This window comes from Pseudorca crassidens, chromosome 9 (genome assembly GCF_039906515.1).
Source record: "Pseudorca crassidens isolate mPseCra1 chromosome 9, mPseCra1.hap1, whole genome shotgun sequence".
NCBI classification, from domain to species: Eukaryota; Metazoa; Chordata; class Mammalia; order Artiodactyla; family Delphinidae; genus Pseudorca; species Pseudorca crassidens.
Window position 1 is genome coordinate 23,408,082 of NC_090304.1, and position 14,908 is coordinate 23,422,989.

The 14,908-nt window shown below is 47.6% G+C and overlaps 1 protein-coding gene across 4 annotated transcripts in view; it reads left to right on the top strand.

Annotated features, from left to right (window-relative positions):
• Positions 1–14,908, top strand: part of PAMR1 (peptidase domain containing associated with muscle regeneration 1) — a 164,538-nt gene that overhangs the window by 122,777 nt on the left and 26,853 nt on the right. For all 4 annotated transcript variants that reach the window (XM_067749392.1, XM_067749393.1, XM_067749391.1 and 1 more), the window contains 2 exons: positions 9,104–9,218; positions 13,307–13,524. In XM_067749392.1, the coding sequence (XP_067605493.1) occupies positions 9,104–9,218; positions 13,307–13,524 (333 nt within the window). The remainder of the gene's footprint in view (positions 1–9,103; positions 9,219–13,306; positions 13,525–14,908) is intronic.

A 14,908-nucleotide genomic window follows, 5' to 3' on the forward strand; every position in this document is an offset into this window, starting at 1 on the left:
CTTGAGAGTACCAAAGTTTTGGGACAGCCACGTGATGAATGAGGAAATGCACCAGCTAGCGATGATTTAAAGCATGTCCAAGCAAGGCTGAGCACCCAGTTGAAGCTGGAACTCCTGTGTAGGTGATGCAGCCAGGACAGGTGGATGATGCTCTCTGGCAGCATGGTAGCAGAGATGAATAAAAGCAGTCATTTGGTTGATGCAAGAGTTGGCTGAGACATGATTGTCCAGGGGTCCAGGTTGGGTAGGGCATGAAACCAAAAAGAACCGGGTAAAGAGAATAGGGACTGGAGGTCTCGATGAGATGGAAAAGCAGGCTTAGTGATAATAAAGCAATGGAACATGTAGATGGAAGAGGTATTGTGGTCAGAGAACAGAATTTCTAAGTTGAAGCTTTCAGGGGTGGTGGTGATAATGTGTTCATATAGATTTGTCAGTTTTTGCTGTGTAACAAACAACCTCAAAAGGACAGATGTGTATTTTTCTCTATCCTGGGTCTGTGAGTTGGCTGGGGTTTAACTGGTTTCAGCTGGGTTGGCCTGGGTTGAACTCTAGGGTTCAGGGCTCAGACCAAAGGGGAAACTTGGCGTGTGGTCTTCTCAGAGTGGGTCACAGAAGCACAAGAGGCCAAGCCAAACACACAGCCAAATTTAAGGCCTCTGCTCACATCACGTTCACTCATATTCCAAGGAAGTCACATGGCTAATCCCCAAATCAGTCAAGTATGAGAGTATATTCCATCCCAAGGGGAAGAGTACAAATATTTCCTAAACAATACTCTAAACACTCTGTGTGAGTAAGTGGGTTTGTTTATCGGACTAGGCAGAGAAGGGGAAGAATATTTGCATGTGCGAGGTCAAAGACAGAAGGACTGCATTTGCCCCAAGAAATCCTGTAGGTGTGTCTTTCCAAATGGTACACATTGGTTGAGTCCTGGGTTTAGCCTCAGTGTAAGAGCTGACTGTGTATGGAGTCTGATTGGTTGGATTAGTCATGGTGGCCATGTGTAGGATCAAAGCCTTCTCAAGGACAGCAGAACTGGCTCAGGGCAACTGGTCATCACAACTAGGCAGGCAAAGCGGAGCACACATGCCCCCATTCATTAAAAAAATGCTTAATGAATAAATCTACCCATAACCATTCAAAAAATATTTCTTGAATGGATGCTCCCAGGTGCAATGATGAGCAAGACAGATGTAGTCACTGCCATCTTAGAGCTTGAAAATTAGAGAGGAGAGACCAAAAAACAAAACAAAACAAAAACCAAAACAAAATAAGAGTGTGGTCAATGCTATGAAACAAAGTGATGGTCATACTCCTGTCTCATTCTTTGTTGGTTCAGTTATGCTTGTTCAATTCCGTGATGTTTGTTCTGAAAGCCTCATTCCATACTGTGTATGTTACCTGATTACTGTCCTCATTCCACCCAGTTATGGATATTATCTGATCACAGCCACATACACAAAGGAAGCATTTCTTATGGATCACCGGGCTGGTCACCAGGGAATACAATGAACCCTCCGTGAGTTTACAGTACATTCGTGGAAACAGGGCTTGACCCTAAGAAGACATTGATATGTTGTTATTAGGTTCTTATCACCTACAGCTCATACTGGCACTAAATAAATGTGAAGGGAATTCATAAGAGGAAGTAATTCATTTCAGTATTTGTTGAATGCCTGCTCAGTGCTGGGCACCATGCTGCCTGCCTCTGTTAAGGGGCAGCTGAACACTTGGGTGGTCTGTGCACAGCTGGGGCACAGTGCGGGAGCCAGGTGGCAGTGCAAGCATTTACCCAGTAGATGGCGCCCAAGCGATCCTTTCAGGCCCTTTAATCCTGGAGGAGGAAGGCTTCCTGCTGAGCCCCGTTGTAGCGCCCTGGCATTTTTTTCCTGAGTGCCATATAGAACCTTAGAAGGAAAGAGGAGTGCAAATGCCAGAAGGTATCAGCCTCTTTTATATTTGAGTTATAGAGCATTCAGTACTGAGCAGTCGTGGTAGCACCTTTATTTGCTCCCTGTCCTTGACAATGCTTGTCACAGTTGGTATTAACCTAACTTCTTAGAGTCTTAAAATCCATTAGGTGATTGATTGATTCATAACCACTGACAAGTTCCATTAACCAAGAGAATTGGAGAAGGGCTGGAGGTCACTGAGCCCAGGAGACAACTTTCTTCACATCTTCCTGGCCAGGAAATATTGGTTTAGTAATCTCAGAATATTCAGGCTAAGAAGCTGATTCCTTCTTTCTCCAACTTTCTATTTTGAAAAGTTTTAAATACACAGAAAGTTGAAAGAATACTTCATTCATCCTTTACCTGGATTTACCCATTATTATTATTTTCCCACATTTGGCCTGCTCTCTCTTCTTCTGCACTATGGATTCATGAATTTTCTTTTTTTTCCACATTTAATAGCGCTACCATCATTTTTTAATGCTCAAATTGTCCCAGAATTGGCCACCGAAGACCCTTTAAGCCCACTTCATCACATCATTCACTGAGCACTTCCTTGCTTCTTGGCCACCGTAACCCCCCACCCTCTCCCAAAATGTTTCAAGTTCACCTTGATTGTTTACATACAGGTCCCGGAACCAGCTCTTTCTCCACGAATCCTGGTTCCTTGTGTGGGGAATGGTATTTAGGAACTGTGATCTGGTGCTGGCCATGAGAGACACTGATCTCTAAAGTCAAAATCAAGGCTTCCTTTCAAAGCTTCTTAAACAGGAAAGTTGAGTTCTTAAGTGGAACCACTCTGCTGACTTCCAGAGTGAAGTTTATTTAACTTGGCCTTCAGACCAAGTTCCTAAGCCACCAGATGAGATGAGCGTGAGAGGGCCCGAGAGCCACCCGGATGCCATGCTTCTAGGTAGCACTGAAGTGATGCCAACCCTTCGGGCCCCAAAGGATCTAGGGGAGGTAAGAAGGTTAGGAAAGCAACGTAGATGAGAGAGGATTTATGGGGAGAGATTATAGGCCCTTAAAACTTTTTTCTTATCTTAGTTATATTATAGATAGAAGCAGAGGAGCAGAGGAACTGGCCATCAGCTGTGACCAAAACTGTTTGTGGGGCTGGAATATCAGGCTGGTCCTTGAGCCATAACCAGGAATGATCAAGAGCAAATGAGAGAGAGAGGGGGAGAGAGGGAGACAGGAAGGGAAGAGAGAAGGAGGGAGAGGGAGAGAGGGAGGGAGGAAAGGAGGGAAGAAAAGAAGGAAGGAGGGAGAGCAGGAGGGAGAGGGGGAGGGAGAGAAAAGGCTCACAAATCTGTGTGTGACTGAGTTACTGATTTAAGGAGCCATCTTCCTGGGAGAGCATAGAGTCACCTGGGTGGAGTTACTGAAAACTGGCTCATCTTCCTCTGGGCTTTTGTGTCCTGACACTTCCAGGAAAGGAACAATGCCCAGTTAGGAACAAATTGGGGGTGGTATTATGTGGTAGTTAACAGCTGGGCTTGGAACCATTAGGACCTGGATTTTAATCTCTCCCGTGACTTTGGGCAAAGTTACGCAATCTTTGTAAATCTCAGTTTCCTCATTTACAAAATGGGGAAAATAATAGTGCCCCCTCAGAGGATTTTTGTGAGGGTTAACTGAAGTGCTGTCTATAAAATTCCTTAACATGGAGTCTGGTATATAGTAAGTGCTCAATAAATGGTAGTTGCTATTGGTATTATTACTAAACCAGAGCCTTGAAGGGAGCTCTTTTTCTTTTTCTTTGTTGGGAAGGAAATCAATGTAAGGCCAGAGAGGAAGAATAATAAAATGGAACTTCCCAAGGTACAAGAGAATATACACTGGCCATGAGGAGGTTATCTTCTCAGGACCACTGGTATGGGGGGATGGGCTTCAAAAATGGTTTGATTGGGCAAGGAGATGTTCGATTTAATCCGGCATAGTCATTCATTCAGTTAACAATTAATTAAGCACCTACTCGATGCATACAAAGGTGTGAGCAAGACAGACAAGGTCCCTGCTCTCACAGAACTGTGTCGTGGAGGAGACAAACATTTAAACCACCATTATAAAGTATCAGATTGGTTGGGAATATAGGCCAAATCACAGGATGAGCCATGAAGTCATTCCTGGACATCTAATGAAGACCTGAGCCCCTGACAAAAGCCATCACTTAGCACTTATTTTGAACCAGGTATTGCTCTAAGTACCTTCACGTACAAACTCATTAATCCGCATCACAGCCTTTTATAGGTGAGGGCATTGAGGCACAGAGGGGCTGAGTAACTTTCCCACTTGCTGTCATGCAGCTGGTAAGTGGCAAAGCCAAGGTGCCAGTTCAGAGGCTGGGCCCCAGGGCCCAGTCTCTCATCCTCTCTCATCCTCTATACTAAACCGCCTCTTGATGTGAGAGGCCCGTGAGGTCCTCACTCCGAGTGCCTGTCTGAGGGCCTAGCAGGTCAGGGTAGGATGAACCAAATCACATGGAAGGTGTGAGCTTCCTTGCGGCTCCCGGTCCTTCCCATGTCCTCATCCAGGCTTTTGTTCTGCCATCACTGTCGGAGCTCCTGGGCCTACAGGCTTTAGGGCTTCAGCCCATGATGTAAAGAGGCTCCTAGGAGCCCTGGAGCGGTGGGTCAGAACCTGAGCTGTCACCTGTGATTCCTGTACCAAATTTGTGTCTCAGATCCAGACAAGACTCGAGACGCGACAGTATTAGGTGCCATTTACGGAGGGTTTCTGTGTACCAGGCACTTGCTAATGCTCTACACACAATATCTATCTCATTTAATCCTCAAACAAATAAGAACTTATCAACAACAACAACATGGTAGCAGGTACTCCTATTATGCTTATTTCCACGTGAGGGAACCTTGGCTTGGAAAATCTAGAGAACTTGTCTCGGCTCCCACAGCTTGGAAAATCTGAACTGAGATTACGACCCGGTCGTGCTTCCAGGCTGCCCCTTAACCATTGTGAGTCCTGTCTCCTGAGTGCTGTTTGAAGGAGGAAGGAAAGTGCAAATGGCTTTTTAGGTCAGAATGCTTTCTTTAGTCCTTCCCCCGCCCCCATCCAAGAGAAAAAATTAAAGAAAAAAAAAAAAAAAAAAGCACTGCTTCTCAGAAGTATGTTGTGTCTCTCTCCTGCCTCTCCCTCCTTGCTTCCCCAGCTGGAGATAACTAGACTTGTCTGAATGCTGGGGGTGTTCATTTTTGCTGGGAACCTTCCGCTCTCTTTCTAGTTTAGCAGTTCATGAAGGTTTCCTTTCAGCTCTGTAGAGGCAGAGTCTATCCAGCTCTCTCTCTTGTCTGGGTTTGTAGCCAAGGGGAAAGATGGGGGAGGGGGCGGCCTTGGAGATGAGTCCAGGATTCGAGATCCCAGGGGACAGTCTGGCTTGGCTGGCAAAATTCCCTGCACACACACACGCGCGCGCACACACACACGCACGCACACATACACACACCCTCTTCCCCTGCAGCAAGACATGGTCAGGGAATCTGAGCACTTCGTCTGGGCCATTGCCTCTCTGGTCTTTCAGACTCAGGACCACCTGCTTGGTTGGCCAGCTGTACTTCCTTGGCGGGGACGCTCACCTGTGTTTGGTGTTCTGCTCTTGACAGAGGGTGCAGTGAGTCTGCCCCACGCCCGGACCCTCTGACTCAGACGCCCACGTGGAGGTGGGAGTCGCTTGGTGTGAGGAGGGAGCAGAGCGCCTTCTCCTTTTCCCGGTGCCCAGTACCCTCCGCCCAGAGCACATCTCTGAGAAGTGGCCTCTTTGTCTCTGGCTGGTTGGAACTTGTCCCCGCTCCTGGGACCGGCTCTGCCCTCCCCTCTGGAGTGAGAAGGAAAACATCATGAGGGACCGAGGCGTCACATGTGGCCGGGAATCCTGGCTGCTTCTGAAGGACGGCCCCTGGGCCCCAGGAACAAGTGGTCTTGCATCTCAGGTGGCCGGGGGCCAGCCCCCCGGGGTGGGTGGGGCTCCCGGCCCGCCGGAGGCCGCACGAGACCCTGGGACTGGCCAAAGACCGTGTGGTCTTGCCAAGAAGACCTGCCTGGGGAGGGGCACCAGCTCCCCGTGGACCTGCGGGGTGGGAGGGCAGTGACACTGCTGTCTGATTCCAGGGAAGAACCCAGAAGCAGGCCGGCGGCATCTGCTGCTGATTCCGACTTGGGGTCCCTGCAGGAGGTTTGCTGCGGAGCTGGGATTTAACACCTTGTGGCTGGGAGGCTGCCAGTCCCAGAGGGGCGGAGACTGTGCAGGAAGGTTTCTTTTTTTGTCTCTCACACCCAATGTATCACTTCCGTAGCCGGGCAGCAGATGGGCGGATGGGGGCCATGAGGAGTGTGAGGTATGCAGGCAGAAGGCACGTGCTCTTCCAGAAGTTGGGGGCTGGGGCAGAGATTCAATGTATTCGGGGGACGGGTGGTGGTGGAAAAATCCTGCTGCTTCAAAACCGAGTGGGAGAAGGCTGGGTCAGGAAACCCTACGACAGTTTAATGCACTAGCAGAGACCCAGCCTTGGTACTAGACAGATCCAAGTTCAAATCCCCACTCTGCCACCAAGTAGCAACAGCTAACATTTGCTGAGTTTTCTGCTCACTGCTTCCCATGTGCGTAATCCGATTCAAGTCTCACAAAACGTATGAAGTAAGTGCTAGTTACTCCCATTTGGCTCCGGTCTAGTGAGGTTCTGCGAGATGAAGAAACTTGCCCAAGGCCACGCAGCCCCGTGACGCTAAGGCTGAGACTCAAACCAATGACAGCGGGACTCGGGAGTCCCGTCGTAACCACTGCTCGGCAGTTAGAACAGTCGTCTGCAGTCTTCCGACTTCCTGGCCATCCAGCTGTGGGGAAGTCACCTAACTTCTCCCATCCTTAGTGTTCCTGTCTGGGGACTGGGGAAATGAATATCGTTCTCCCAGGTTTCTTGTGAAGATTAAACAAGAGAATTTGTGTAAGTCTCTTAGCCAGTCCCTGGCCTGTCACAATATCATCATTCATTCATTCAACAGCTCTTTTTTGAGCACCTGTTATATGCCAGTTTCCATTCTAGGTGTACAAGCTAGAGAAGTCCCAGCTCTACCAAAGGGAGTAAGCAGATAAGCTAGATAATTTCCGATAGTGATGTGTGTTATGAAGAAAACAAAATCGAGTAAAAGGCAGTGACTGTAGAGACGTGAAGGTCCATTTTAGCTGGGTGGTCCAGGAAGTTCTCTTTGAAGAAGCAGCAGTTGAGCTTAATTCCCAAAGGAAGGAGATGTGGAAGAAGATGAACCTTGTAGGTTAAGGGAGCAGTGGATGCAAGGCTTGGAGCTGGGACAGAAAGGAGGCCGTGTGGCTGGAGCTGCATGAAGACCAGATGGGTGGTGGTAGAAACCGGGCAGAGGGCAGGGCTGGGCGGTCCGTGAGGCAGGGCCGTGGATGCTGTGGGAAGGGGAGGCACAGTGGCCAGCCTCTGGAGGGTCGAGTCGAGAGAGTAATGTGATCTAATTTATTTATTTAAAGGTGGCTTTGGCTGCTACGTGGAGAATGGAAAGTTGGGAGACAAGGATGGATGTGAGGAGGCTGGAATTGCAGAGAGAGAGAATGGAGGCCTGGCCCAGACAGGAGCCCCACATGGAAAGTGGTGGAAGATGTTTCCCATGTGGTGCTGGGCAGCAGCAATAAACACCCTAATGATGAGATGACTCATGCTGCCTAGCACTCAGTTTTGCAAAAGTCACAAGCTTCAGACCTCACAGCTTGTCAAAAGCAGAGTTTGGGCTGTATTCCTAACACTGTAGAAATATTACTAACATCATCCTGCCATGAGACACCATCCACTGATGTTCATATTTTTCTTTTGAGCAATGAGAATTTATTTGGGGGGGTTATTGAAGATAACCGCATGTCCAGAATTTATGAGGTTAAACTGGGTTCTGTGTAGAACAGGGTTAAATACACTTTTTCTGTAAAGGGGCAGATGGTAAATATTTTCATTTCTGTGGATTCTCCTGTCTCTTTTTGCAGCTACTCAACTCTGCCATTATAGCTGGAAACTGACCTTAGACAATGCATTAAAAATGGGTGTGGCTCTGTTCCAATAAAACTTTATTTAAAAAACAGGCAGGAAGCCGGATTTGGCCCATGGATCATAGTTTGCCAACTCTGGTAGAAAATATAGTTTATTTACATGACCCAGATAACATTTTTTTCTATAACACCAATTCAAGACATTTCCCCCAAACTCTTTCGTAAAACTAAGGTGCATCTTACACATCTCTGCTTAACACTAGAAGATATGATATAATTTAATGAAGACTCTGTTCCGTGGTTTTCAAATCTTGGGGATTCCTTGGAGGTAACTCAGGAGACCAAGGTGATAGTGAGAGTGGAGGGCTTGGGGCCCCAGCTTCTGCTTCAACCAGGAGCCCCTCTTGGATCCATTTTTAAAAATTAAATCGGTGGTCTTCATAAGAGTTTGTCTGAAAAAAAAAGGGGCTTGGGAGGTAGAAAAAAATTGAAAACCACTAATCCAGTCCAAATGGTTGGAGTTCATGTCCCCCTGCAGGTGTTTATCACATAGTTGCTCACAGAACAAATTAATACATACATTTTCTAAATGGATGGAGGGGGGTCAGGAAGGAGTTGCTTTGGGGTTATATTTGTGGGGTAGCAAATGTGCAGGGAACACAGACCAAAGGGTCTTATGCAGATTTAGACTCCGGACAAAGGCCACAGTGTCCCATGTAGAGCTGCGGGGAGGGCCTGCTTTCTGAGCCTGGTAAGGTGGCAGCAGCAGGCTGGCATGCGGCCGTCTTAGAGAGGCAGGGGAGAGAGTGGCTTGGACTTTACGTCCAGACACAGGTTTAAATCTCTGCTTTGTCACTTAGTAGCTAGACAAGTTATTTATTTAATCTCTGGTTATCTATTTTTCCATCTGGAAAACTGGAAGGGTACTACTTCTCTTCTCAAGCTGTTGGGTGGATCAGATGAACTAACAGTTCACTGCCGATTGCCTAGCACGTTGCCAGGTGCCTGAGAAGTAGAAATATCCTTCTCCATTCTGTTCTCAAGGGTGTGGGATGAGCTCAGAGGCTTTGCGACCTTTTACCATCTCTTTCCTGTTGACTCCAATTTCCATTCCCCAATCTTCTCTTCTTAGGATGTGGCCAGGTTCTACGAGTCCCGAAGGGTCAGATTTTGTTGGAGAGCTACCCCCTGAATGCTCACTGCGAATGGACCATTCACGCCAAACCTGGGTTTATCATCCAGCTAAGGTAAGGGGCTGGGGTCAGAATTGTTGTTGTAAAATTACAAAACACAGTAACAGGACCAAAGTTGTAAAATTACGAAACACAGTAACAGGGCCAAAGGTCCTGGATCCTAGTGACCAAGGGCTTATCATCAGAACTTCATTTTTAAAAGCAGAAAATGTATATTAGAATCTTTACCTCTCAGTGATTTTGTGGGCTAAGGCCTGGGTAAAGCTATAGTCAATTAGATGTTTGTCACTCACTGCCCCACGACAGTGAGGCTCAGGTGACGGTGACCCAAGGTTAATACCAACACAGCAGGACACCGAGAGCAATCTATCCCCCAACCCCCAGATCCTGACCAAGCCTTCCTATTCACTCAGTACCGGACTAGACTCTATGGGAGGGAAGGGAAGAAATAAGGCCAGGTCTAGCCTTTAAGGGATTTGCCCTCTAGGCTGGGGTTCATGCTCATCACAGCTCCTTTCATTGCTGTTCTCAGAAGACAGCCACCGCCCCTGCAGCCAATAAACTGATTATTTCACATGCGTGGAAGATAAGCTGATTCTTCTTATAGAGCTTTGGGGTCCTCACAAATGTGACTCATTTATGCCACAGTCCAAAGTATAGACCCAGGTTTATTGTAAGTATAGATAAATAACACGAGTGCATCCTGTTTTGTGAGACCTCCTCACTGCTGCATCCAGGTGCCTGAAACAGGACCCGGTACACACCACAGGTGCTTGGTGGATTCTTTTTTAACATCTTTATTGGGGTATAATTGCTTTACAATGGTGTGTTAGTTTCTGCTTTATAACAAAGTGAATCAGTTATACATATGTTCCCATATCTCTTCCCTCTTGCGTCTCCCTCCCTCCCACCCTCCCTATCCCACCCCTCCAGGCAGTCACAAAGCACCAAGCTGATCTCCCTGTGCTATGCAGCTGCTTCCCACTAGCTATCTACCTTATGTTTGGTAGTGTATATATGTCCATGCCTCTCTCTCGCTTTGTCACAGCTTACCCTTCCCCCTCCCCATATCCTCAAGTCCGTTCTCTAGTAGGTCTGTGTCTTTATTCCTGTCTTACCCCTAGGTTCTTCATGACATTTTTTTTTCTTAAATTCCATATATATGTGTTAGCATATGGTATTTGTCTTTCTCTTTCTGACTTACTTCACTCTGTATGACAGACTCTAGGTCTATCCGCCTCATTACAAATAGCTCAATTTCATTTCTTTTTATGGCTGAGTAATATTCCATTGTATATATGTGCCACATCTTCTTTATCCATTCATCCGATGATGGGCACTTAGGTTGTTTCCATCTCCGGACTATTGTAAATAGAGCTGCAATGAACATTTTGGTACATGACTCTTTTTGAATTATGGTTTTCTCAGGGTATATGCCCAGTAGTGGGATTGCTGGGTCATATGGTAGTTCTATTTGTAGTTTTTTAAGGAACCTCCATACTGTTCTCCATAGTGGCTGTACCAATTCACATTCCCAGCTTGGTGGATTCTTGTTGCATAAATAAAGTTGAAAGAAGTGCTCCCTGCTTCCAGTGTATCTTCTCTCCCCTGGCAAGCACCTCTGCTCTTCCTCTCTAGGGAAGCAGAGTGGCCCACTCTCCCCTGGGACATCTAGAGACATTGTCCACCTAGCTCTTCCCTTTTCTAACCAGTGGGGAGGTTGGTGGTGATGGAAATCTCTAATCTTCTAGGGCACAGGCTTTCAGTAGGTGTTTTCTGGGTGGATCAATGCACCTGGAGGTTACCACATGCCAGCTGGCTCCTCCATGGTGTTCTGTCCTTCAGGAGGGGCAACACGATACCCGCTTGGGAAAGAGCCAGGAAATCAGGTCCCCTTCTCAATCCTTCTCATCAAAGCTGTGCTTAGTGGCTGGTCTTCTTGCTCCCCCAGGTCCTGGGGTTAGGAGTAAGCTTCTTTAAGTGGACTTTCCCAGAGGAAGGTTAACTCAAGGAGGAAGTGAGGGGCCACACAGTTCTGCTGAATGGGCTCCAGGCTGGGTCTGGCAGGATGATAATGGCAGGTGTTAAATGCCACATGTTAATTTTTCAGCAGCTCAGGGACCAGGACCAGTGGTCCCCTCAGGGGCCTCTGAAGAGCTTCTCAGGAGATACAGGATACAAAATAAATCCCCTCCCCCTAACCCCGCCAAACAAAAGTCCAAAATGGTGGAAGGATTGAGAAGCACATCACCTGCCCGGGAAAGGGCCCTAGGAAGGATTGGAAATATGTAGATTTCTTTCCTTCCAGTCAAACCTGGACCTGCTGGCCAGGGATAATAATAAGGACATAAATACTCTGAAGCCTAGTGTTCAGCCCAAAAGCTGGCAGTCCTCCCTGATGCCCCCCTTTTCCATCACCTCCCACAGCCAGGTCATCACAAAATCTACCTCCTTACTTGTAAAATAATCTCAAGTCCATCCACTGTCTCTATTGCCAACAATTCCTTTGTTTTCTGGTTTCCTTGCTTATTGTCTGTCCCCCAGATCCGAACTCCATGAGGGCGGGCACTGTGTCTACTTGGAACACTGCTGTACTTTCAGCACCTAGAACAGCGTCTGACACAGTGCAGACCTGCCACAAATGTGTTGAATAAGTGAACAAATGAATGAATGTAAATACAGGTTGCAATGTCTCATGTTTCAGTTTCAGAAAAAGCTGTGATCTCTGTTGGGTGGTGGCCTTGTCCCCCCTCCTACCCTTTTTAGACTAAGATACCAAAGCCCAGAGAAGGAAGTGATTGCTCAAGGCTCACAGTGAGTTGGTAGTGGCATCTGGATGAGAAGTCAGATCCTTACATGCTACAGCATGTTTCACAAAGTATGATTAACAGGACGGTACACTCCCTAGCAAAAGATTTTGTGATAAACATCTTTGAAAAATAAACACTAAGTATACTCAGTGATTGGGTTTCTTTTTCAGTAAGACCTTTAAGAGCATTTAGAGTATCCTGATTGCTCTCTAACTCTGGCTCTTGAAGTTTTTACCCAAGGTGGTAGAAATAGCCCAGCTCCCAGCTTTTCAGGTTGTAGTTCTGAGCTCTTCTGTCTGTGCCTAACTTCTCCAAACTGTGAGGGGCAAGAAACTGACGTACATTTTGTGAACTTGATACTTAGGCATTCCCTTGGGAATCTTCTAAAAAATGTCTTTTCCTCTCTTGCCCTGGGATGTGACTGCCTCTTTTCTTATCTCTTGGAAATGGGAGCTTAAGGTTACCTTCTGCTTTTTTGATCTGCTGCACCCCAGTGTTTCCAAACCTAAGACCCCTTTAAGGTATCACAGATATATCAGATCTCTTTCAATTCTGAAATTTTGATATGGTGCTACTTTTTCTACTCTTTGGGGCAAGAATTGTTACCAAGAGAATAATTATCTTCTGATCCTTCCGTCAGACAGAAGAGCGTGCAGAGAGTTTTTTCCTTTACTTGGTCTTGCAAGACAACATACTCTTTTCCACTCTCCAGTTGTAAAATTACGATAGAGTATCCATTGTCATCTATTCAGCAATATTTGTTTAGTCTCTATGCGCCATGCACTGCGTTAGGCACTCAGCAAACAGTGGTGGAATAAGACAGGTGTCACACTCTACCCTCGAGGAATTTGCAGTCAAGGGGAGGAGACAGGCATGCGCACACACTCACAAAGTCAAGGAGATAAATATGAGAAATTAAAATGTAGCTACGCATTATGAAGAAAACAATGGCTCTCCTTTAGAAAGAGTTGTCAGGGAAGCCTCTTTGAGGAGAGAATATTTAAGCTGAGACCCGAGGATAGGAAAGAACCAGGCACGCAGCCTGGGAGGAGAAGTGCTCCTGGAAGGACAGCCAGTGTGTGCAGAGATTCTCCGAAGGGACTCCCCTCGCCTGGGCGTGTGCGTACACACACCTGCACACAGAATACCTACCTACACACATTAAAAGAAACGTATCTGACCTCAAGTCCTCCAGGACCATTGTCCTATCACATCAGGCCAATGACACCACTCTTCAAGAGACCTGTTTCTCATCTGGCCTTGAACTTGCCCAGGGGTGTAAGGACTATCTGGGGCCCAGCTGTTTCCTGCTGTCACCCTCTCCACCCACAGGATTGTCATGTTGAGCCTGGAGTTTGACTACATGTGCCAGTATGACTATGTCGAGGTCCGTGACGGGGACAGCAGCGACAGTCAGATCATCAGGCGTTTCTGTGGCAACGAGCGGCCGGCTCCCATCCGAAGCTCGGGTTCCTCGCTCCACGTCCTCTTCCACTCAGATGGCTCCAAGAACTTTGACGGCTTCCATGCCGTCTTTGAGGAGATCACAGGTAAAGGCCAGGGAGACGAATGGCGCATTTTATGGCTGTGCTCCAGACAAACGTTCCTTTCTGTGCACCCCCCTTCTCCCTGCCCAGCCTTGTTAAAACCCAGCGTGCTGGGTTCTCAGAAGCAACCTGCACATTAAGAAGGTAGAGAGGAGCTTCCCTGGTGGCGCAGCGGTTGAGAGTCCGCCTGCCGATGCAGGGGACACGGGTTCGTGCCCCGGTCCGGGAAGATCCCACATGCCGCGGAGCGGCTGGGCCCGTGAGCTGTGGCCGCTGAGCCTGCGCGTCCGGAGCCTGTGCTCTGCAATGGGAGAGGCCACAACAGTGAGAGCCCCGCGTACCGCAAAAAAAAAAAAAAGAAGGTAGAGAGCAATGGCAAGGGATATTTCAGAAACGCTCACTAGGACCAGAGCTAAGCATTATTAACTCCCCTGTTTAGATGCTGCAGCACAGAGAGACCAGGTAATTTGTCTGTTGTTGCACAGCTCTGGGGATGGAACCAGGGATCTGTACAGTTTGGCTCTAGAGCTTCTGTTAGGGGCTGTCATGGTTAAGAGCATTAGCTTTGGTCCCTAGCAGATTAAGCCGTGTGGCTTGGACAAGTTCTACTTCTCTGGGCCTCATGTTCCTAATCAGGGAATAAGGACATAACCCTAGATCCTGCTCCGTTAAGGAGGTGCTGGAAGACAGAACAGATGAAGAGCTTAGCACTGTGTCTGGTACAGAGGAAGCCCTCAGTAGCCGCCTTGCCCCAGGAATGCCCTGAGCCTCCCTTTGTCATCTTTCAAATAGGTGTTCAAAGTCTTAAACAACATAGGAAATGCCACATACTTTATGAGTAACTCTGAGTCTGACTTCACCTCCTGTCCTGTTCATTTAGGAAGTAGGATTTGGCCAGAATGAACAAAGTGCTCAGTCCTCAGAGATTGGATTGCATCAGGTTTTACAAAATAAACTCGAGAAGGAAGTTCTATTATTTTAATACTGAATTTTAAAAATTGCAATTGACCATTATAGCTTCCTTATGGAAGGTGTGATACAGAAGTCTCAGGAAGGGAGGCGGGCAGTCGTGGCATCCGCCCTGTCCTTTCAGCAAGACCAGCAGACAGCCCACCCTCCCCAGCCTCCTCGCGCGGAGAATGGTCCCACAGGAGCTCTAGGCAGTTGCTCCTGTGTGACTGCCTCCTTCCGGGATGTCAGTCTCCTCTGCAGCTGCTCAGAGCCTGGGAGTTCTAGAAGCTTTGCTGCTGTGGTGCGGTCGGCCTGTGGCTGAATCCTTGCCCCTCGGTGACGCCCTACCAGCTGAGGCTGAGATACATCTGGGGGTGTTTATGGCAGTCAGCAGTTGGGGGCAGCAGTGGCTCGCCAGCTTGTGACCCTGTGACTG